Source organism: Pyrgilauda ruficollis, unplaced genomic scaffold, assembly GCF_017590135.1.
Source record: "Pyrgilauda ruficollis isolate IOZ18807 unplaced genomic scaffold, ASM1759013v1 scaffold10, whole genome shotgun sequence".
In the NCBI taxonomy this organism is placed as follows: domain Eukaryota; kingdom Metazoa; phylum Chordata; class Aves; order Passeriformes; family Passeridae; genus Pyrgilauda; species Pyrgilauda ruficollis.
In genome coordinates, this window is record NW_024508101.1 from 3,708,967 (window position 1) to 3,731,595 (window position 22,629).

Below are 22,629 nucleotides of genomic sequence, written 5' to 3' on the forward strand. Positions count from 1 at the left end.
CAACCTCTGCTTAACAGCTTGGCTGATATGAAATCATTCCTAGATGAGGGAGCTTTTGCCAAAAGCATTGGGATTCAACACTTTAATATTTTGTTTTAGGGTTTAAAAAAACATTTATTTAAGCCTCTGGAAGCAAATATCAACTAAAATCCCTTCATCCTCACCTCTATTTCAGCTTTCAGATGATCAGTTTATCTTCCTGGGAACCTCTCAGGAGCAGCTCCTGTGTTATTTAATATGCTTCTGAAGTCCCAGGCAGTGTTTCAAGAGCAAGTGATCGTGACACCAGCATTTGGTAGAGAAATTACATTTCATGGCTGTTGGCTCAGGCTGTGAGGCAGCAGCAACAGCAGCTGGGCACAGCAGCCGAGGCTTGTGCTCCAGCCATGCCTCAAGTCCAGGAAGGTTTATGTTCCAACCAGCTCTGCCCCAGAGTGAAAAAGAGGATCTTCAGCCGGAGAGAGGTCTAGCTAAGGTTGCACACCATTCATTTTTTGTCAGCAGCACTGAACAAACCCAGGTGATGCCTTAGATGTTTTTTAAGGTGTGGTACCTGTCGCCTCACACTGCTGTGGAACACTCCCAGGGTGGAAATGCACTGTGGCTGCTCATATGGTGCTTGTTCCCTTCCTCCCTTCCAGGTGCTACACTATTAAAATATAGCTAAAATAAGCCTCATGCTTGCCTAATATTTCTTATGTATGCAGGCATTGCAGTTGCCACAGTGATGGTGCACAACTGTCAGCAGGGGAAAGGAAGGTCCTGATGTTTTTAAGAGGCATTCTGCCCCCTCAAAACACCATTGTATTGTAGCAGGGGGATTTCCTGCACCAGCTGGGAGCAGGGACTACAGTAAAATCTCCTGGAACAGGCAAACAATGTTTCAAGCACATGTAATGTACCCATTGCTGTCAAGATTTTGGGATCAGCAAGGATTATAAGGGTAGGGATTTAAATCTTAAATAAAACTATGGAAAGAGGTATGAAGTATTTATTGTTTCTTCTGGCTATAATGTGCCTTCTTCAGCTCTAATTCACCCCAGCATGGGACAGCTTGGGCCTTTGTGTGGCAAAAAGGTTCAGGTGCCTGAAAATGGGTGCAGACAAGCACATAATAGGGGGCAGAGCAGTATTCCCCACTCCAGTTTGTTGGGCTTTTTTTCTCCCCAGTTGTTACCTGGGAAAATTTCAGCTGTTAGCCATTGGAAATGAGCTGAGCTAATCTACCAGCTGACTCCTGCTCTCTGCCCCACAGTCCTGCTTTTTAAGGCCTTAGCAGAAAATTAGCAGCTTACCTGGAGAGCCCTGCAAGGGAAAGGAAGATGTGGCTGGGAGGAGGGGTGAGGAATGGAGCTACAAGTCCCTTCTGTGGTGGTGAGCTTTAAGCAACTCATCTCTGCACTATAACACAGTTTGCTTCTGGTAAAGCTGCTTGAGAAGGTACAAGAGCCCAGGAGGCATCACGAGGGTTTCCTTAAAAAAAAAAAAAACAAACAAAAACCTTCCAAATATGTAGCAAACACCGATAAAATGCATTTTTAATTCAAGTCCTATAAATACATCTCTGAAAGCAGTAATAACTTCCTGGGATTTTAATCTTTGAAATTATTTCACTCAAGGTGTGCTGCAGCATGATGTAGCTGAGCAGAATCAGGATGCTGTACTCGTGATCATTTTTCCTTCTGAGATTCATCTCAGGAGACTCTTTTTTTCCTCTGTGTCACGACTTCTTAGAAGTCTCTGTAGGCAAAGGATGCGTTAATTTGATGCATCCTGTGATTGCCCTTCCTCCACAACCAAATTAATTTACTCTTAGTTGAGATTCCCACAACGTTCCTTGTGCCACTGTGAAACCTGGTATTTACCGATGTAAATAAGGAATAAATGGAGGCTTTACATATCTCATTTGGAATAATGATACAGGCTGTGCCTCCTGGCTTTCACTCTGTGTCTCAGAGGTGTGGGGGTTTTATTTCTATAGTGTTCCTTGCAGCCCTGGTTGTTTATAACAGAATGATTTGTTTTCAGCATGAGCTGTAATGTTTTAACTGATGAGCAGCTCCCTCTTAATGGAATCTGGAGGTTTTCACTGAAGCATGTGGTTCTATCAGAGGCAGGTACTGCATTCAAAGTTAGTTTTTGTAATACAGTCTGGTGGGGTTGGCCTTATTTCCAGAGTGATGCTGCTGCATATCCAAAATTTATACTGTGTTGGCAACCTCAGCAGAGGACACCAAAAATGTGTTAGGCATGGGGAGTGACACTGGCAGTCATGGAGGCAAGATGTGGCCCTTTTGGGTCATAAGAAATTAGCACTCTCCTCCTCCCCTCCTGTCTTCTCCAGCTCTTCTAAGAAAATCTGTGCCTAGATACGGACATTTATTGTAGGGCTTTTTTCAGGATGAACATTTTTGGTGGGCTCATCATTAAAATAGAGAAAAAATACTCAGAGTGGGCATACCAATGAATTTTTAGATTCCAAGCTCTCCCAAATGGTCATTATCTTGCCTTCAATTTAAAGAGGAATAAATTAAATTGCAAGAGATGGTGCAACTGGTTTTGCAGATCTTATTTAATTTGGACTTAATTTACATTTTCCATCTGTACAACATAATCATTAACTTTTTGTGTTTCTTCATTGTCACTGTGAAGACTGCTTTTTATGGGTAAACTCTGCCCTTTCTTACTGTTAGATTTTTATTTCTTTAAAGGAGTGTGTCTTTATTGATTTTTCTTTTAGGATGAAGTATATATAAAATTATTCATCCTACTAAATGTGCCTGCAAAGAAATCTATGTGATTCATGGTCTTTGATCCTGTTATCATTTATGTGGGTGTTTAACTTTACTACTGTGCACAGTCCCAATGGGGAGAATCTTAATTTTAAAAGTACTAGTCTAAAAATAATGTGAGGGGTATTGCACATGTCCATGTTTGATTGTGAGGAACATCTCCCTGTAAAACCAATGGGCTGTAGAGAAGATGAGAAAGCAGAAAAATTATTATCCCCCAAGTCTGGAAAGGTTCATTGTTGCACTGTCTCCATCCATGGACTCTGACAGTAGCCATCCCTTCCTTGTGTGAATGGAGAAAATGTTTTAAGATAAAACTTGGGGTTTTAGAAAGATTTAGTGTTTTGGTCAGCATTGCAAAGCCAAACTGAGCACAAGGGTTATTTTGAGCAGTAAGGCAGCCCCAGAGACACGCCAGCTCTGTGGTGTGACCTGTGGATGTGCAGAGAAGGGCGTGTGTGAACGTGCAAGGGTTTTGTGTCCTAAAAGTGGGAGTTCTAGAGAGATTTAGTGTTTTGGTCAGCATTGCCAAGCCAAACTGAGCACGAAGGTTATTTTGCTCAAAAAGGCAGCCCCAGAGACACGCCAGGTGTGCGATGTGACTCTGTGTGTGTGTGCAGAGAAGGGGCTGCCAGCAGCACTGTGGTACAGGGGGTGGCACCGGGTACCCCGTGTGCCCCTCGTGGCCGTGGGTTGTTGTAAAGGTCTCAGGAAGAAGATCAGCGATTCCCTTCAGCTGTGCTCCGCAGGAGAGGCAGTAACGGGATGGAGCGAGCGCCTGTGCCCCTTCGGGGAGCCACCCATGCTCTCCAATGGTCCCTCGGCCACGTCCATCTCTGGCATCACCCTGCCCCTTTCCTGTGTGTCCTTCCCATCGCACTTTGTCCCCGTCTCTCTGTCCCTCCCCTGCCTCTCGTCCAAGCCCGAGTCCCGCTCGCCCCCTCCTCGCAGCGTCCCTTGTCCCCTCCCCGCGCCCCGCCCGGGGAGATGGCGCTCAGCCCCCCCGAGCGGGACGCGCCGGGGCTGCCGCTGCACTCGCCATGGACCTTCTGGCTGGACAAGTGAGTGGAGCTGGGGGGAGGCGGGAGCTGGGGAAACCCCCCAAATCCGTCTGGGAAGGGATGCGCATCTCTGGGATTATCGGTTCGCTCGTCCAAAGATTGGATGCGGGAAGTTAATGCTGGGCTGCGAATGGGGAACGTCCCGGTGCCTGTCTCCATCGAGGCGGTCGGGAGCGGTTCCGCGTAGTGAAACTGGTTTGGAAACGCTTTCGGTTCTGTAGTTCAGCGGACACAGGTTGGTCCAGGCACTGTCGGTGCAGGTTTGAGCTCTAAATTTAGAGATGACGCTCGGCAGCCCCGGGAATAGAAGGGTAAAGGTTGTGCTTTGCTGCTGTGGTTTGTGCCCGGCTGCCCCAGATGGACCCGGTCCCACCGACCGTGACATGCCGAATCTTACAACTCTTTAATGTCAGGTTTGGCTCCCGCAGGTGATCAGTTCTTAAAATCCGAAGTGATAGGTTTTGAAGGATTAGCTAAATTTATTAATTACCTGCAGGTTGTTATTACACTTCGTTTGCTTGAAGTTTCAGCTGCTAATGCCGCGGAGAGAGGCTGCCAAGGGAGCTCACCCCTGTGGTGCACACAGCGAGGAATAGGGAAGAAGTGCCAAAGTGAAAACTGAAAGTTTCTTACCAGCATTTGGTGTTGTTTTCCTAGCATGTATTTTCTAGCATCTTGTTATTTAATCTACAGCTTCCTTTTCTCAATTTTTTTCGCGTACTCTCCTTTCTCCCCACTCCAGAAGGCAAGTTTATCTGCCACTGAATATACTGCCCCATGCTATTGGTAAAATTGTCCTCTTCAGTTATTTTTCTGGTAACTTTCCAGCCTATGACAGAGAAAGAACAAGGAACTGTTGAAAACTCAGGTCCAGCAAATAAAATCTAATAAATAAACCCACCAATTATTTCTGATTATTCCTTTTGCAGTTGTGACGCAGTTATGGTCGGGTTTGGGATCTAAGTTGAATTTTTGCTTCTTTGTTTTTAAAAAGCATCATTTTTTGCTTCTTTGTTTTTAAAAAGCATCATTTGAACTGGTGTTCAATCAAGTCACTAACCAGGTCTGTTTACATAAGCCATGTGGAGATAAGCATGACTATTTCTTACAATCAATGTCAGCAGTTAAAATCCATTTTGAGTTCCTGAGTCCTCTCATTTCTTTTTCTTAAGTCTTACTTCCACAGTGCTTTAGACGCTTAAAATTCAGTTATTCTACAGAATTTTTTTTTTATTTTTCAGATCACATGTGAATGCATTTAATTAGTACTGTTGTTTCTTAACTTATAAATCCAAGAGTGTATATATAAGAAAAAAAAAAAAAGGGGGACCATAAATATACAAAACTGTATTTTGTTTACCAGTAACAGGGATAGAATAGATAGATACCATTTTTTGGTACATCCACAGAGATTTGATGGAGGCTTAGGCTTGTATCAGTTGGACTTTCTGTAGAATATAACTGTGGGCACTTTTTAAACCAACTTCAGTAGTACCTACTGTGGAGCAGTGTTGTTTCCTCAGGAGATGGTATTGATTTCTGACTGCTGCTACATTTTACCCTGTACTTGCAGAGAAAAGAAGGAAGTGACGCTTAAGGATAAATAGATGTTGAGATGGATACATAGTTATCTCTTTCTATTAAATTACTGTGAGAGAGATCCATGACATACAATTTTAAGATCTCTAAAACATATCTTTTCATTAAGTCATGCTGTTAAAATAAATATCCATCAGCTAAATGGTATTTTCTGTAGCAAGTAGTGATGTGCTACCCTTGGGGTTCATGGCCTTGCTTTTATCATAGCAGCACTGGATCCATCTCCTGCTTTAGAAGTAAATGTCTTTATTTTATCTACATCAGCACTTGTTTCTGTGAATGCATTGGCACAGGCTGAACATTTGGAGGCTGGCATCCTGTGGCCAGGTCCTGGTTCATTGCCATCATCCCACACGTGTCACAGGGCATCTGCATTTCCTGTTAGTGCTAAGCCTTTCTTGGTATCCGTGTCTGAAATAGCAACAATCTGATAGTGCTCTCTGCTGTCTTACCCCATAAAAGTCCTAGGAAAATGAGCATGATGAAAGCTTTGGGGGAATATTATTCACCAGTTTGACAAAAAAAGATCCTATCTGTGATCTTGAAATACTTGCAGGTTAGCAGTTCCAAAGAAGATGCAGAGAAGCTGGCAGGTGTTTTCCTCTTAAGACAAATGAGATGTCGTTTTTAACATGTTCCAAGGTCAAGTGCTAGAAGTTTGGAAAACATGAGTTTAGATTTGCTGGTTTTTTTGTCCATTGTACAGATTTCCAAGTTCATACCCACGTGTCTCATTGGTAGGATTCTTGCCTGCAGTGATGTTAGGGAGCAGGAGGAATTTCAGCAAGGCTTGCAGGGGCTTTTGGTGCCACCTTGGGAAGCTGATTCATGCTGGTGGCTCTTTACAGTTGTGCTTATTTCAGGAAGACTCTGGTTCTGCTTGTAGTAGCTTCTGGCTCTGAAAGGAAAGGTTGCCTTCTTAGGTTTTCTACATTATATAGTCTTTCAGTTATTTTTTATAATGAAGTGTCAATATGCATCACTGAATATAACAAATAAAATATGAGCATTGCCAATCTAGTCACTATATTGTGTAGCACATGACACTGGAATTTCACAAAAGGAAAAATCAAGTGACATGATCATCACAGACTGGGCTGTCCTGGATAACAAGCCACCTTATGCACTTGAAACCACCCCTTAATGGGATTTGGAGCTGTGGATCTGGGTGTGATATTTGTGTAAATATAAAGCTGTGAAGATGGTTACACTTTTTGATGTACATGTGGACATGATGCAAATATCCTACTTGATAAACTTTGCAAATCCCACCTGTCACTTAGCCTGGGTATCACATAGTGTGGTTTAACCCCACACAAAACCCAAGCACCACACAGGTGCTCGCTCACTCTCCCACCAGCGTTATTGGGGAGAGAATTAGAAGGGTAAAAGCTGGAAAAGCTGTGGGCTGAGATAATGACAGTTTAATAGGGAAAGCAAAAGCTACACACACAGGCAAAGCAAAACAAGGAATTAATTCACTGCTTCCCATGGGCAGGCAGGTGTTCAGCCACCTCCAGGAGAGCAGGGTTCCATCCCACGTGACTGGGGAAGACAAACACCATCACTCCAAACATCCCTCTTTCCTCCTCCTTCCCCCACTTTACATACTGAGCACGATGTCAGATGGTCTGGAATATCCCTTGGGTCAGCTGGGGTCAGCTGTCCTGGCTGTGTCTCCTCCCAGTTTCCCATCACTTTGCAGGATCATGGCTTGCTTGCCCTGTTTTCTTGCCAGACTTCGAACAATGCCCTTTAGATAATCTTAATTCTCTTGCAAGAATAGTTTAACTCTTCAGTATCTTTGTGAGGGGAAGCATGTGCATATAAACATTGTCAAATAAGCAGTGTTATTTGTCTGCTCCAGGAAAGACAAAATATTCCTACATAAGGTATTGTCCTTGTGTGCTGATTATTCTCTCTGTATGTTGTAGATGAATTCTACATAAAGCTGAGTAGATACATTTTGATAACTGAACTATTTTAATAATGTGTTAATCTTCCCAACTGAACACATCAGATATTTGAAACTAAACTTAATAATTTCCCTTCTTCCCTATAGCAAAATTTATTTATCTAGGATCATCTATTTCATCTATTACAACTTATGAGTAGGTGGCTTACAATGAAAAATGATGGTGAATATTATAAGAATGTTCAATCCAGTAAGTGCATTTTGACAGGCTTTGATGGCTTGAAATCAGTCTTTGTATTCAGAATGGATTACCAGATTTATTTAGTTGCCACAGCATGTTTTTGACTTTATGCTTTGTAAGTAAATATTTTGCTTATTTATACCAAAAGCAGTTGTGGCTAAGCACTTACAGGGGTATTTTCAAAACTGCTTGGCAGCTTTTAAAGCTTCCACTAAAACTGTGATGAGATTCCCACTGGGAAACAAAGGCCAGTGTGAGCACATATGAAACAACTTCTATACTTAATTCTTTGCAGAAAAACAGAAAAGCTACAGTTCAGCATCAGAAATTAACATAAGCACAACCACCTGGAGGTTTATTCATGGATAAAACAATGGAATTTATCTTTGTATCCTTTGTTCTTTATTCGTGCTGGAATAATGAAGGAATAGCAAAGAAAGCTGGCGTTAGGATTCATTTTGTGGAGATTATTCCTCTTTCCACATTCCTCTGTGATTCACCACGAGATGCTGTACAGTAGGTCTGGCCTGATTAGTCAACTCAATTAGTCCAGATAATGCACTAAATTTTCTCCTATAAAGGTTCTGACGATGCAGTGGCATCACAGGGCATGAAACAGGCAGACCAGGAGAACCACAGAAATATTTTATGTGCAGACCCTCCATGGGAAACCCAGATGCATAATTGTAGGTGAAGTGGTGACAGAACAACTATTTCCACCCCCAGAGGATCTGTCAGTGCCAGGCTGGTGCCGTGATCCAGCTCCTTCCTGTTCCTGTGCTCATGGGGATTAGCAGGGCCTGTTGAGTTCTTGGAAATGAGTTGTTCACCATGGCAATAACTGACAGGTCAGCAGGGCATATTGGATTAATTGTATTTCTGATGGCAGTATTATCTGGATGGGAAGAATCCAATAATGGCTTCATTTTGAGGGTCAATATTTGCAGAGTCTTGTTTTGTAGTACCATGTGGACTGAGGTTTTTAGTAAAGTACACAACCGTCTCACTACTCCTACAAGTGTGAGTGCAAGTTTTTGCTGGAGAGTTACAGAAATAGGAATTTCTACAGATTCTTTCTCTTGAAAATCATCTGTCATTTCTGCTAACTTCATTTAAACGGAACTTAAAATGTGTACTCAACTAAAAAGAAAATAAATCCCAATTTCATGGGTTTCAAGGCACAAAACTTCTAAGTGGTCATCTACGTGGATCTGCTGAGTTTCTGGGTGAAACAGAAACACTACAGTTCAGATTTGTCAGCAGTCTGGAATTTTGCAGGAAATTCAAGGCTTTTTTCTTCTGTCTATCTGATTAAAATACTGTCCCTGCCTTATACTGATACATTAAACCAAATTTGTGCAGGTGTAAATTCTGGAGCAAATGATCCTGAACTTTTAAATTGATGCATCAGCATTTTTTTCAATTACGGTACTTTAGTAGGATTTTGGTTTTGCTTGATTGTTTGTTTTTCAGATAAAAACATTTGGGTGTTCATGCTCATATCCATAAGTGACTTACACTTTCCAGAGCTGAATGAAAGGCTGAAATAACACTGTAATCTGGTGGGTCTGGAGCAGGGTACTAGGAATAAATGGTCATTCACCATAACTTTTAAAATAGGTAATTTTCTGGTTGGTTAGTGCTTTCTGCCAGCTGATCACAATTTCTCTGGAAAACTTGCAACTATCAAAATGAACCATTTTATAACCTTGGAGTGGTATATTCTGTCTACATGTCCTAGCTGCTCTTTTAAATGGCATTAAATTTTCTAAATGGCCACCATGATGATCTAAGTAACCTTTGAAGGCTATGGCTAGAGAATACATTTTAATCTTTTATTTGAGTAGGCCTTACTATTGAAGCAACTCAGTGGCAGTATCAGCACGAGGATATGAAGTGATGATAGTAACTGATGTACAGCATATGTAATGCCAGATGCCTTGGTGACTGCTAAGCCACCAGTGGCAGAAATAGTCCACAAGAGAAGTAATTTCTTGGGCAGTGGGGTGAGACAAAAAGAGGCAAAATTTGTCTCAGGTTTTGCCTGTTTGTGTTCCGTTCTACATGGAACAATGTGTTAGTAGAGAGGTGCTAGTATGGTTAGCAAGAAAAGAGCAAGGGGTAGTTGGTTGTGAATCCTCTACTCTCTGCTGACAAATAGTTAAATGACTTGATAAGTTTTAAAGTCTGGTTGAACTTACTACCTTTTTTGTGCGCTTTCAAAAGTAATGTGACTGGCTTTGTTTCTGTAAAATACTGTGAATTTCTCTTTTTGCTCTTTAATGTTGAGTATAAAGTGTACATAAAAACGCCAAAACACACACACGAAAGAACCCCAGGCCTCCAAACCTTACTATGATAATTCCTTTTATCATGTTGATGACAGATTTTTTTTGTTGCTGGTTTTCAGTTTTTTCATGGGAGCTCTCATAGTTCGTGAGCCACAGGACTACCAGCTGTGCCATGGTGATTTCTTGTTGATTTTTTTGTTTGTTTCCTGCCAGTTCCACCACGGTAATGTGCTCTTAGTTCGGATAATTAACAGTCAAATAGTAAAACAGATGTGAGTTTGCCTGTTTTATACTAAAAAACTTGGGAGGTATTTTTCTGCTGGTTTTGTATGTATTTTTAAAGCAGCTTATTTTAATAGGAGCCTTGAAAAAACCTTAGAGCTATTATTAGAGTTTTGAAAATGTGATGCTCTTTCAGTAATTTTGCATATTAAATTTCTTCCTTTACATGAATATCTAGGGTTTGCCCAGAGCTTCAATTATCTGTGTAACAACTGAGAGTAACTTCAGTGTTTCCCTGGACGTATTTCATGCTGATCAGATGTATCAGGGAGGGATGCTGAGATCTGGTTTGCTTTTATCCTTTCTTCAGCTGGTACCCGAGCAACAGCTGCGTTTTCTTCTGTTTCCTTAAACCTGCTCTCTTGCTTCTGTTTCCAGATTTAGTAATTTTACACATTTTTGTTTCCTCTTCTGAGACACAATGGGAGGCTGCTTTTGTCTTTGATCTTCGTTTTTCTTTAGAAATCCTACTTCAGCTTCTGAAGGGAAAGAAAAATGTTTCTAGTTCTAAGAAATTGAATGTGCCTTAGCAATTTTGACCTCATTCCCCCAAAATTGTGCCTGTGGGATTGTGTGCTGGGAATTATAAGGTGGGTGTTAGGATGTTAGTGCAGTGACAGGAACGCAGGGATTTCTGGGGGTGTGGGATGCACCATCCCATGTCCCACGCACTTGAAGAGTCATGGAAAAGATTATAAATAGAACCATTTAGGTTGGAAAAGACCTTTCAGATGATGGGATGCAGCTGCTGCTGTGTGTGCCTAAAGAATCACAGAATATCCTGAGTTGGAGGGGACCCATGAGGATCACTGAATCCAGCTCCTGGCCCTGCACAGGACCATCCCCAGGGGCACACCCTGTGCTTGAGAACATTGTCCAAGTGCTCTGGAGCTCTGACAGCGACCATGGGACTGTGACCATTCCCTGGGGAGCCTGTTCAATACCCCGCCATCCTCTGGGGGAAGAACCTTTTTCTGATTTCCAGCCTAAACCTCCCTTGGCCCAGCTCCAGCCATTCCCTTGGGTCCTGTCAGTGGTCACCACAGAGATCAGTGCCTGCCCCTCTGCTTCCCCTCCTGAGGAACTTGTAGATTGCAACAAAATCTCCCCTCAGTCTCCTCCAGGATGAAGTGACCTCAACCACTCCTCTTACGGCTTCCCCTGAAGGCCTTTGAGGGGGAGAGGCAGCTCCAGGTGGGAGCTGGTGATGGCCAGCATTGAGGGTGAGCTACAGAAGCTGAACCACGCCTGGTGTACCAGGGTGTGTGGCAGTGAGACCAGCCCAAGGATGTCTCACTGGATGCCCAAGGATATCTTGGCTTTACAGGGCGTGCTGATGGTAAGTGTGGCTTGAAGACATCGGTGCCGGCGGTGGAAGAACTGCCTGGAGTCATGGAGGTTCCCTGGGTGCGTTGGGTGCCACAGCCAGACCTGTGGGACTTGTGCTTCTCCTCAGCCCGTGTGCGTGTCCCACCCTTCAGCGGTAGCGAGGAGCTCGTGGCGGGTGTGACCGCTGGTGAGGGCGGTGCGGGGCTGAGGGAAGGTGCGGCCGCCCGCGCCCCGCCGTGCCCGCCGGCTGTGCGCCTGCGCCACCTAGCGGCCCGCTGTGAGGGCCCGGCAGCACGGGGTGTGCGGATGCGCTTCCTTTTCAAAGGGTGAAGCACAGGCAGCGCCTTAAAATGCTAAAAACAGGGGCTGGGGTGTATTAAATGCAATTGAAAATAATTCCGGGGTATGATAATGCGGTTCCCTTCTGATAGCCTGTGAACAGCAGAGCTTTGATGGTGTGTGGTAGCTCTGAGAGCAGCATTGCTCTGCTGGCTAAAACTCCTGATACTTCTGTTTAGTTTTACGAATTACTTGGCAAATATTAATTTATTCGTAAGTATTAAAGAACTCTAACTCCTGTCTTTAAGTGATTTGTGATAATTTGGAGTGGAATTCCCCTTTGACATGTGAACATTTCAACTTCACACTCATGCGATTCACATTCCCTATCTGCCTTCTCCCCCGCCTTGACAAAATAAATATTTTAATTAATCAGTGCTTTGTCTTCAAGGTCACTTCCTGGTACAACAGCGGCTGAATGTGCATTAAATTTGAAGAAGATATATACAGTACAAACAGTGCAGGTAAGGCTCCTGGCTCTGCCACATGTCATTAATGTTAGAAATTAATGTAACTTCACACCTCAAGTTTCGTTTTTCCTCCTAGGACGAGTCACACCTGTGGCTTTGCTTACCTGAGGTGTGAAACGTGAGTGGTTCTGGTGTTGTGTGTTTGTATTACTGAGTCAGTGTTTGATTTTCATTTGGCTTTCTGGATGGGGAAAGGAGGAGGCATATTGGATTGGGCACGTGGATTCTTAAACCTTCCTGACTTTCCACTAGTACATTGAATATTTGATATACTTTAAATATCTTTCCAGCCTTTTCTCCTTTTTCTAATACAGAAATTAATTGCCAAAGACTAAAAATTACGGTGTGTGGATTTTTTTTGGTGGGCTTTCTCTCCTTGAGTATGTATCTAAAAAAAGTTTCTAGCAAACTGAATTAAAGGACCCTTAAACTGTGTAATACTGGCAGCAGTGAGAAATTCTGCATATCTGTGTCATCTGCCATTGCCCAGCAGTGGGTGTCTTTTGCAAATAAAATTGTATTTCTGCTTTAATACTACAGTTAGCATGAAGTGTGTAGCAAAGTGGCATTTGTCTCACCTTAGTGCTAAGGTGACTAGTTCACTAAATCTCTGAAATTTTAGGGTGATGCCAGACCATTCTCTTTGAGAAGCACACCTGTAGCAATCTACTGAAGTTTTTAATAAGGCTTTCTCATGAAGGTCTGCACAACTTCCTACATTGCATGAGATTTCCAAACACAAAACCTTCCAAACCACATCCCTAGTTCAGGACAAAAAGAGCTCTCAAATGTTTACACAGCCGTGTACCAGTGTACTCTCTGCTCCTTCTTCTGCAAGTAGCTTTAGGGTTTGGGCTCACAACCATTTAAAAGTAAGATCATAGTCAAAATGGGTATTTCATACCAAGTTTTCATATTTTTAGTAGTCTTCAATTTCTTCTTGTGGCTGGGTAGAGCTAATGGCTGTTAGGCAGAGTTGCCAAGGGCCACAAAATTTTATCACATAATGTTGCAATCCTTGTTTCTAAAGTTGTACTAGTGATTAAGTATTAGATATTACTTAATGTGTTAGATAATACTTACATATTATGTCTAGATAATACTTAATGAGTTGCACTAATGATTAATATTGCATCACCATGTGTTGATGCAACTTAAGTCTTTAAAAATCCTTTTATTCCCAACGGTTGGATAAAGAGAGAAGAGATGGGGATCTTTTCAATCATCCCTCCCTGTTGCTCACCACTGCTTTTGGGTGCCTTTTTATCCACCCCAAACCTCTCTGACCAGCAGAAACATTGGGAAGTAATCCAATGGTTCCTGGTAACTTGAATCTTTGAATTTCTCCTCCACTCCTGTATTAATATGTGCATCTCAGGTTCTTTGCATCTGGTTGAAACCTTTCACTCAGACAAACTAGTTGGTTGCTGGTTAGACATTTAGTTCACCAGCATTATTGTTTGTGGTGTTTTTGTAACTCAGGATAATCATAATGACACTTAGGCTAGTCTTAAGTGAAGCAAGGTGGATATTTGATATAAATGCATCTTTTGAATATACTAAGGAAGTTTTTATGTGCTGGTTTGTTCTGACATAGTCAGCGTAACTCTGGTTTTGATGATTTTTTTCCCTCTGGATTCAAAAGGATAATCCACATTTGGACTGCTTCCATTTTTTCCACCTTCACATATGCAGGATTGGCAACTAAAAGCAATAAAAGTAGAAATTATTCTGTAAGAAGTTCCTTTCAGAGCATTTTATTATAACTTAGAAGGTGCCCGTTCTCCAGGAGTAGGATGTGTAATTGGTTCAGAGGAAATTAGCAAGGAAATAAATCTGCGTGAAACACTCTCTTGTGTTAATGCAACTAATATTTTTCCTTTTCAAGGATTTCTGGAGTGTCTACAACAACATTCCTCCTGTGACAAACTTGCCTCTGAGATGCAGCTACCATTTAATGCGGGGAGAAAGGCGCCCGCTTTGGTACGTGTGCTGTCATCAGACATTTCTGGGAATAGGCACTGGAATAACTTGAAGGAGTCAGAGGTGTGGGACAGGAGGGTCTTGTTTCTGTTGGCTGCAAACACCTGAACTCAAGAGACCAATGAAAGAAATACCCTGAGGTCCTTGTTCAGTTTAGTGACTTGTGCCAAAGAGTCTTTATTAAAGACTACAATTTCATTGTCCACCTCTGGACGTAATTGTACAAAAATAGATTATGAAATAGAAGCTGAGGAATTGGAATATGACTCTGAATTTCAATTTAGGAATACACAGAATAAGTTATTTCTATTTGAATTTTTTTAGCTTGCACATTACTTTGTTTCCACTGAAGCTGGTGAAATAATGATGCAAACAACTGATGGTCCTTCACTCCTTTTTCACCTGTGCAAAGGTACAGGTGAAGTCCATGCTTATAAATGTCCGTGCACCTTGGATCAAAAGTAATTTAAGACAGTATGAGGTGGTTCATTGCAGCAAATTCCTACTTGATTGTAGGATAGTAATGGAATAAAATATAAATAATTGATGTTTTCCTTTCAGAAATCAAACTTTGCACCCCTTCTTCCTGTTGCAGTTCTGTTATATCTCAGAGAATCTCAGCACTTTCTGAAGAGTTTCGATCTTTTTGGCATTATTTACATAGATTGTGATTTCATTAGGGTTCTTTAACTTAATCATAGTTGTCTAACTTTGTGGTGACTTACTACATGAGATTTCTGTCCTAATCTACTGGAAATGTAAATTTTCTAAAGTGAAATACATCTGAAAGTCTGTGTTACTTTTCTGAAAATACTGTGACTTGTCAGGATAGTTAAAGTGGGTATGAAAAAACATTGATATCTGTGTAAATCAACTGGACCATTGTGTTCAGGCCTTCATATCTTTGTAAGGATGAACGAGAGCATTTAGGGGTTTGATTTTTTTGAGGCTTTTAAAAGCCTTTATTTGTTAAGTGACTACTAGAGGTGTAAAATACAAAGATAATTTCTGAAAATTAAACACTTTTTTAAGCCTATCAAAGTAATTTTGCATTTTAGGAAAGGGATTGCAAGAGATTGATCTCATCATCAGTGATTTGCTAACTTTTCAATAATTACTGCCAAGAAGCTTTTCTCAGATTACCATTACAGTATCCTGGCCAATTTCAGCATTTTGTATTTTTTTCTTTTAGAAAGAAAGAGAAATCCTGAAGTAAGAATTGAGGATGCAGATTTTTGAAGATGTCCTCCCAAAGTTTCCCCCTCTTTTTCCCAGCATCTCTCAGGATTGGTGGGAGACCATTGATCCTGAGGAATCTCTATAGGTATCACATTGGGTATAGATATTCCAAAGATGAATTTTTAAGTTATTCCTTTAATTTGGCCTTTACAGAGTTTTAACAGGAAACTAGAAGCCCTAATTTAAAGTCTTAGGAAAAGAATTGTGACAGAATAAACTTTGGAAGCTCACAGGTTAGTGCACTGTGCCTTTGTCATTACAAGGCAGTTTAATGGTTACATCTGCCCTGACCCGCAGCAGCTCCAGTCTTTTTTTAATAAGGGCAATTAATTTCTAGCTGTCACAGAACTGAAATGAAGTGTGCTCATGTTCTTTTATTAAACTGAATAAACGGAAGAGTAAAAAGCTGCTTCTGTGAAAATATGCCAGAGGTTTTCCAAAATTAAAGGTTACCATAGTAAAATGTAAAATTGTTTTGTGGCTTGTTCCCATGCAGTGTGCAGCCACTTCAAAGACGGTCTGTAGTCAGGGAAAATACAAGTGTTTTCCAACACACAAAACTTAGAAAAAGGATTAGGTGTTGAGAGATACACTTCATATGAACAATGAAAGGATTATCTCTGATGTCAGAAGTCAGAGTCATGCTGCCTGGAGTTAGTAATTGCATTTCAGATGGGATTTTTCTGGGAAAATTAAACCACAAACATAGGGTTATCTAGATGTGGATTTGAATGTGTATTTTCACTGATCTATTTCCCATAACAGGGAAGAAGAAAGCAATGCCAAAGGAGGTATATGGAAAATGAAGGTCCCTAAAGAAAGTACGGTATGTTACAGTGACTCTTTACTCAGACCTTGTTTAGTAAGGGAGTTTCTGTAAACTCTGTTTGATAAAGCTGTTGTAAAGGTTTTTACTTCTTACATCACCCAACACAACAACCAAACACTACTTTAACTTCCATAACCTTTTAAAGTCAAAGAGCAGAAGTTTACTTTCCAATAATTACATATCTCTTGCTTTAGATAACATTTGGCAATGTATTATAAAAAATAATGAAAGCTGCAGTGTTTCAGTTTGGAAACATGGTAATTTATATTCACCTTTGTTCACAAAACTGCTTATGGGCATACAAAGAAAAATAGAAAGACCTTTTCCTCATAATCTATGCTAAATTATATATTTTTTTAATTTCAAAGTGTGAAAGATGAAGTCTATTCAGGCATATCCTTGAGCTCTAATGAAATAACTGTATTTCTCTTTGCCTCTCTAATCAAATGCATGTGAGTAACTTCTGTGAACTGCCACAGAAAGGAGATTTGACCTCTTCACACATGGTGTTTATGTGTGTAAGTGTGCTCTGGATCAGGCCTTTAAACAGAAGAAGTGAAGTGTCAGAAAAATGTGACAGCCTTGCAAAAGGCATTAAATGCTGAAAGATGGTACTCAAAATTTCAGCCGAAAGCTAATTGATTTTTGCCTGTGGGCTTTTTCCTTGTATGCGAGTTGCCGCTTTCCTCCCCGCAGTCCCAAGTGGTCACAAAAGAATGAAATTGAAATTGTCTTTTTCCTCCTATAATCCAAGGTGCGAAGATTGTCAGAAGTGACAAGTGGTTTGGAGAGCCTGAATTACTGGGCAGTGAATTTAGGGACCCCAGAGGCCTTGTTTTTCAGAGGCTGAATGACAGCCCCTTTTTGACATGAAGATACTTTTGATCTCTCAAACGATGCACCACATGGCCTCAGTCACTTCTGAAAGGTTTGCTTGAAGGTGAACTTCAGCCAGCTTTCAGTGCTTTGTAAATAGCATAAATAACACCTTTATGCCCGTTTCTCTCTTTTTTTTTTTTTTTTTTTTTTTTCTTCACCAAACGTGGGCACAGCATCTCCTTGGCTAAGATGAAACATCTTGTACAGACCCAACATTTAATTATATAACACAGCATGCACTTACAATAAATACTCCTTTTTGTCTAGACAGCCTCAGAAAGAGAAGACACTCAAAACTTAGCTAGAAAACCTAACTTTCAATTTAAGAAATAATAATGCATATGTAATATTTTTCTGCCTCCTTAGGCTGCAGTTTGGAAAGAGCTACTGCTAGCAACTATTGGAGAGCAGTTTACAGATTGTTGTGCAGCAGGTAATGATTGAGACATTTCTCCATCATTCTTTTCACCATATTTGCTTCTCTTCTAAGCATGAATATCTGATAAAAGTGGCTGTTACAGTGACAGTGAATATCCTGTTAGGAATTGTCTTTCACTGGCTATCATTCCGTGAGAAAGAATGGCCTTTCTCAAGTTTACGGAGCAGTTTAGAAACAACCTTTGAAATGGTCTCTCACACCATTTATACACTGATATGGGATGTCTTGGGGTCACTTTCAGCAAATATATGATATCCTGCTGTCCACAGAGGTGATTCTTGCCCTTGGCCTTGTGCTTCTGACACCACCTTTGTGTATTGTTGGTGACCCTTTCCTTGGGATGCACAGAGCAGCTGTGCCATGGAGCTCACAGCTGGAGCAGCCACTGCTCCCAGCTGTGGCATGGCCTTTGAGCTCTCCACAAAGCTGCATCCTGAGAACTTCACACCAGAAAGGGCTTCTTCAGTGTAGCACTGAGTTACCAGCACCAGCAGCAGCAGCAGCCTGACTGGGGCTTAATTAATTTCATTAATTTTGTTTTCTTTTTTTCCTGTTGCTGCCTTGACAATATGTAAAGGAAAAAGAGAGCAAAGTCTGGAAAAGCTCATGTCTGATCTCCACCAGGTACTTTTCCTGGCGTTTTAGTTGTTTCACCCTCATCCTCCCATGTCTGCTTGTAGACATCACTGTAGGTGAATTGTCTTTAGTAGTTCATATTGCTGACCTTACTGGAGGGAGTCTTGTGATTCCATTCTAATCAAGTCTAGGAGTGCTAATAGCAAAGATGAATAATCCTATGGCACTTCATAAAAATCACCATGAGGTAATATTTCCAATAACTACTTTGTCTGGTTTGAACATTGGTATTTTCCTCACTGGAGATTGCTCTTTTTTTCACGTCTTTATTTTTTTTCCAGCTTTTGGGCACTGTTTCATAATACCTAAGTAGCAAATTAGACATGTCTCACTTTTAAAGTATTCCTTGATGATTCTTCCCCTTCTATGCAGATGATGAAGTAATAGGGGTTAGTGTCAGTGTTCGTGACCGTCAAGACGTTGTGCAAGTCTGGAACATGAATTCCTCTTCAGCAAGTGAAGCAAAAGTTTTAGAAAAGATCCACAAACTTCTCCCACACACATCTTTTAAAGCGGTCTTTTATAAATGTAAGTATTTTGTACAGTTCATTTGTACCTTCATTAGAAAAACAAGATGCTGGTAGGGTATTTCTATGGAAATATCCTGCCTGATTCATCATTGATGACTTAGGAATGTAGCACCTGACATTGCATTAAAATTATGTCCCTTCAGTGTAGAAGTTGGCTAAATACCTTTTGATAAGTAGTTTGATAAGAAGTTTGTTAAATATATTTTGATATTTAAAATATCAAAATATATTTTAAATTTCATTGTACAATCTGTTTTGTTTCATGTTTAATGTGCCTGATTCACAAAATAAATTTTAAAATATCTTAACTCTCAGGGCTACATACTGTCCAATTTAAGTATTAATTTAGAGGAACCGTTTACAATCAGGATTTTAAGGGCTCTCTTATTTTAGGCTCCCTATAAATGTATTATCAAACAGTTTATTCTGAAAGATTCCTCGTTAGCACATTTGTTCTCTCTTGACTGATTTATACATTTTTGTCTTCTCTTTTTTTAATCTTTTCAACTCCTTGACAGAGTTTACATGTTCTTCTATTCCTTTTTTTTTCCTCCTGTCTTCCCTAGCCCACAGAGAGCATCATGCTTTTGAAGGCTGATGTGCAAAGCATCGAGTGCCTTGTATGCCAAGATCATTTGTTGTTATTTGGTGTTTTGAGCTGGTCTGGACAAGGAGGAGGATGGTGGAAGCCCTCAGAAGTGCTACATGGGGTTGGCCCTTTTGAGTTTCTGACATTTCACACTTGCCTATTGCTACTGAAAATGAAAAAACCCTGAACAGTTGCCTTGACCACTAAATACATGATTCATTGCTTCATGTTGAGTTGGTGTTTTTAGTTCTTAGTTGTTTCTCTAAAAAATATTTTGGCCACTTTTTTGTCAACCTCATTATATTTGTTCCCATTTGTTAAAGATAGTTGACTTCTTCTGTGCTGTACTTAGTGAAAAGCAAACATGCAGAGATGCTGTGCTGCTTTTCCAAGATGTGCTGTACACAGAGGAACCCTGGCTTGGGGAAATGTGTTTTCAATTTTCATTTTGAAACATTCCTATAATGTTAAAGTTTTCTCACTGGTTTGTCCCAAGAGAGAAAGAAATTGCACTGCATTTATTCTAATGTTCAGTTTAATCTGGTCCTACACTGACAACAACACATATTGTAAATGTAAATAGAAAAAGGTACCTTAAATGAGCAATTGAAGAGAACACATTTTTATTGGGACTAACCCTGTGTAGGATGATATTAATATCTTTTAATTGTATTGATTTCAGAAGAGCCCTTTTTCAGGTTAGAATCAGAAATTTCTCTGTAGGACACCCTGCAAACTCAACACCTCTTATTTAAGGGTGATAGGGTATTTGTGGTTTTATATTGTATGCTCTCTTATGGTATCTTTCTGTACATCAATGAAAAAGTGTCATGAATAATTTCTAATGAATTGTACAAACTGGATCCATTCCTCCCACTTCCTTAAGTATGTCAGGCCCATGTCTGCACCCACTGGGTCAGTGTCAGAATTGCTGCTGGCTTCAGTGCAGAGGAAGAGATCCCATTGTCTGCAGTTTCAAGCCCTCAAAACTTCCTAAGTGTCCTTTATAAAATAAGCAAAAAATACAGAAAAGAAATTTGTGTTGCAGCTTGAATAGGAATATAAACAGTGTTAACCTTTGAATGTTTGTCTCTATTAACTATTTGAGGTGTTTTAATATACTACCAAAGATTGATGTGGTTCCTTTTACAAGAAGGTGCAAGGTAGAGATGAATATACCCTTTGCTGAGCACTTCTTCATCCTTTAGAGGTTTTTGTCTGGTAGCTCTTTAAGTTGCACTGATTTCCACATCTTTAGTATATTAAGAGGCAGCCATAAAAATCAAATAAGTTTAAAAATAAGTATCACACATTTGAGATTTTTTTTTACAACTTTATCTTGTACTTACAACTTTAACTTGTATTTATGGATTAAAACTGTGTAGTTAATGAGCATTATTAATTAAACACATTTTCTAAAATCCAAGCGTCTTGCTTCTATAATTGCTTTCTAGGATGAAATGTTACTGGTCCTGCTTTTTCAAACCTGTGTATTTTACATTAGAACTTACTCTCTTAAAAGCTTTTTTGTTCTTAGATTAAATTTTTTTCAGTGAAGAGGTGTGAAGTGGATACTTGCATGGATGTACCTGGACAGCCTCCAGGCCTGTGTGTTGGAGGGGAAAAGTGACCTCAGAGAAGTGAGGGTTAGAACACAGTGAGGAGAAATGTTTTCAACTGCTTCATGAGCAAGATTTCTCACTTGAAATATTTTCCTATCTTTGGAGGAAATGTAAGTGGAATACTAATGGAGAATTAATCATGCACCTCTCACTCTGCTTCCTTTTACTTTTGGAAACAAGCCACAGCCTCTTATTTCTTCCCAGGTTTGTTTTCAGGATGGATGTTGATTCCGGTAGAGCTGGAGCTGCTGGCAGAAGGGGCTGATCTGGTGATGTCACTGGAACTTTCCAGTTTAAGGTATTACTTTATTCATCCAACTTCAGGCAAATATTTTTATGTTGCTGCCTTATGTGTCTCTAATAAAGACCTCTCTGCTTGAACATTGGGTAAAGACTTAGAGACATCATTCTGGCTGTAGGGTAGGGTAGCTATAGGTCCATATTTAAAATTAATAAGGTCCTGACTAAATTTAATAGGTCCTGACTATCAAGGTCCATATTTAAAATTGTAAATTTTTCATTCTTCTAAGTTCCTAGTCTATAAAATCAGGGATTCTATTTTTTTCCATATGCCTTAATTCTGATAGTAGTTGTTAGTATTACTTAGAATAAAGGTTGATGGATATCTTCTCAACTAAAATTCAGTGTCTCTTATGCCACAATCCAGGATTGGGCTTGGATCAAACTGGGCAGTGCAAGTTCACAGGAACATGACAAATTGCATATTGGAATTTTGCAACCATTGATTTTAAGACTTAGTAGAACTTTTGAAATGTCCTTTCATCCCGACATCTGTAGGGATGTATTTATACCAAATCATGTTGAACAGTTAATTTTTATACTCTTTTAAATATTAATTATTTTCACCTGGAGATTTGCTTTATTGAACTTGATTAAATGAGCCCCCTAGTACTTCAAAATCTTCTAAATTGTTTAAATGGATATCAGAGAAGTGCCTACACTTCCTATCAAAATTAATTTCTGCTGGCATTTCAATGTAAAATTAAAACATTTAACTTCCGTGGTGGCAGACTGCAAAGAAACTCCACACTGAATGAAATGAAAGAATGGAATGAAAGAATGAAATGAAAGAAACCTGCTTCCCTCTTGGGGTGGGAAGAAGCCCTGGCTGATCCCTTCCACACTGGAATGGTGCCCTTGGGCACGATCCAGAAAGGCTGAAGTTTTTTCTGTAACTGGAGCACTTGTCACTTTTATCCATGCTGTTTTGTGTATTTTGTGGCAACTTCATGTCCTTGATACACCTGGGAAGCCAGGTGAGATGAGAGCTAAGAGGAGAGTTCTGGTTGTGTTTAGAAGTGTTTGTAGCACCTTGTAAAAGTGCTCACTGCATCTTCCTGGGGAAAGCTTGGGTGCTGCAGGGTGGGAGGTGGAAGGTGGTGTGGAGCTGAAGGGGCACTGCCAGCCTCTTGCATGGGCACAGGCGTGGATTGCACAGAGGAAGGAAGGGGATGCAGCCCAGGGGAGCACAGGGGAAGAGGAGATGCTGGCCAGGCTGTGGTTGAAGCCACCTGGGCAACTGGAGCCAGGAAGGACTGCACTG

At 40.6% G+C, this 22,629-nt stretch overlaps 1 protein-coding gene across 1 annotated transcript; it reads left to right on the plus strand.

Moving 5' to 3' along the window:
• Positions 1-3,779: 3,779 nt before the first annotated feature.
• EIF4E3 (eukaryotic translation initiation factor 4E family member 3) lies at positions 3,780-20,835 on the plus strand. Its single transcript, XM_041463582.1, has 7 exons — positions 3,780-3,853; positions 12,241-12,313; positions 14,208-14,302; positions 16,307-16,367; positions 17,616-17,682; positions 18,697-18,852; positions 19,421-20,835. Exons 1-7 carry the CDS (start codon positions 3,780-3,782, stop codon positions 19,450-19,452), a joined length of 558 nt encoding a protein of 185 aa, XP_041319516.1. The 3' UTR covers positions 19,453-20,835.
• The last annotated feature ends 1,794 nt before the right edge of the window (positions 20,836-22,629 follow it).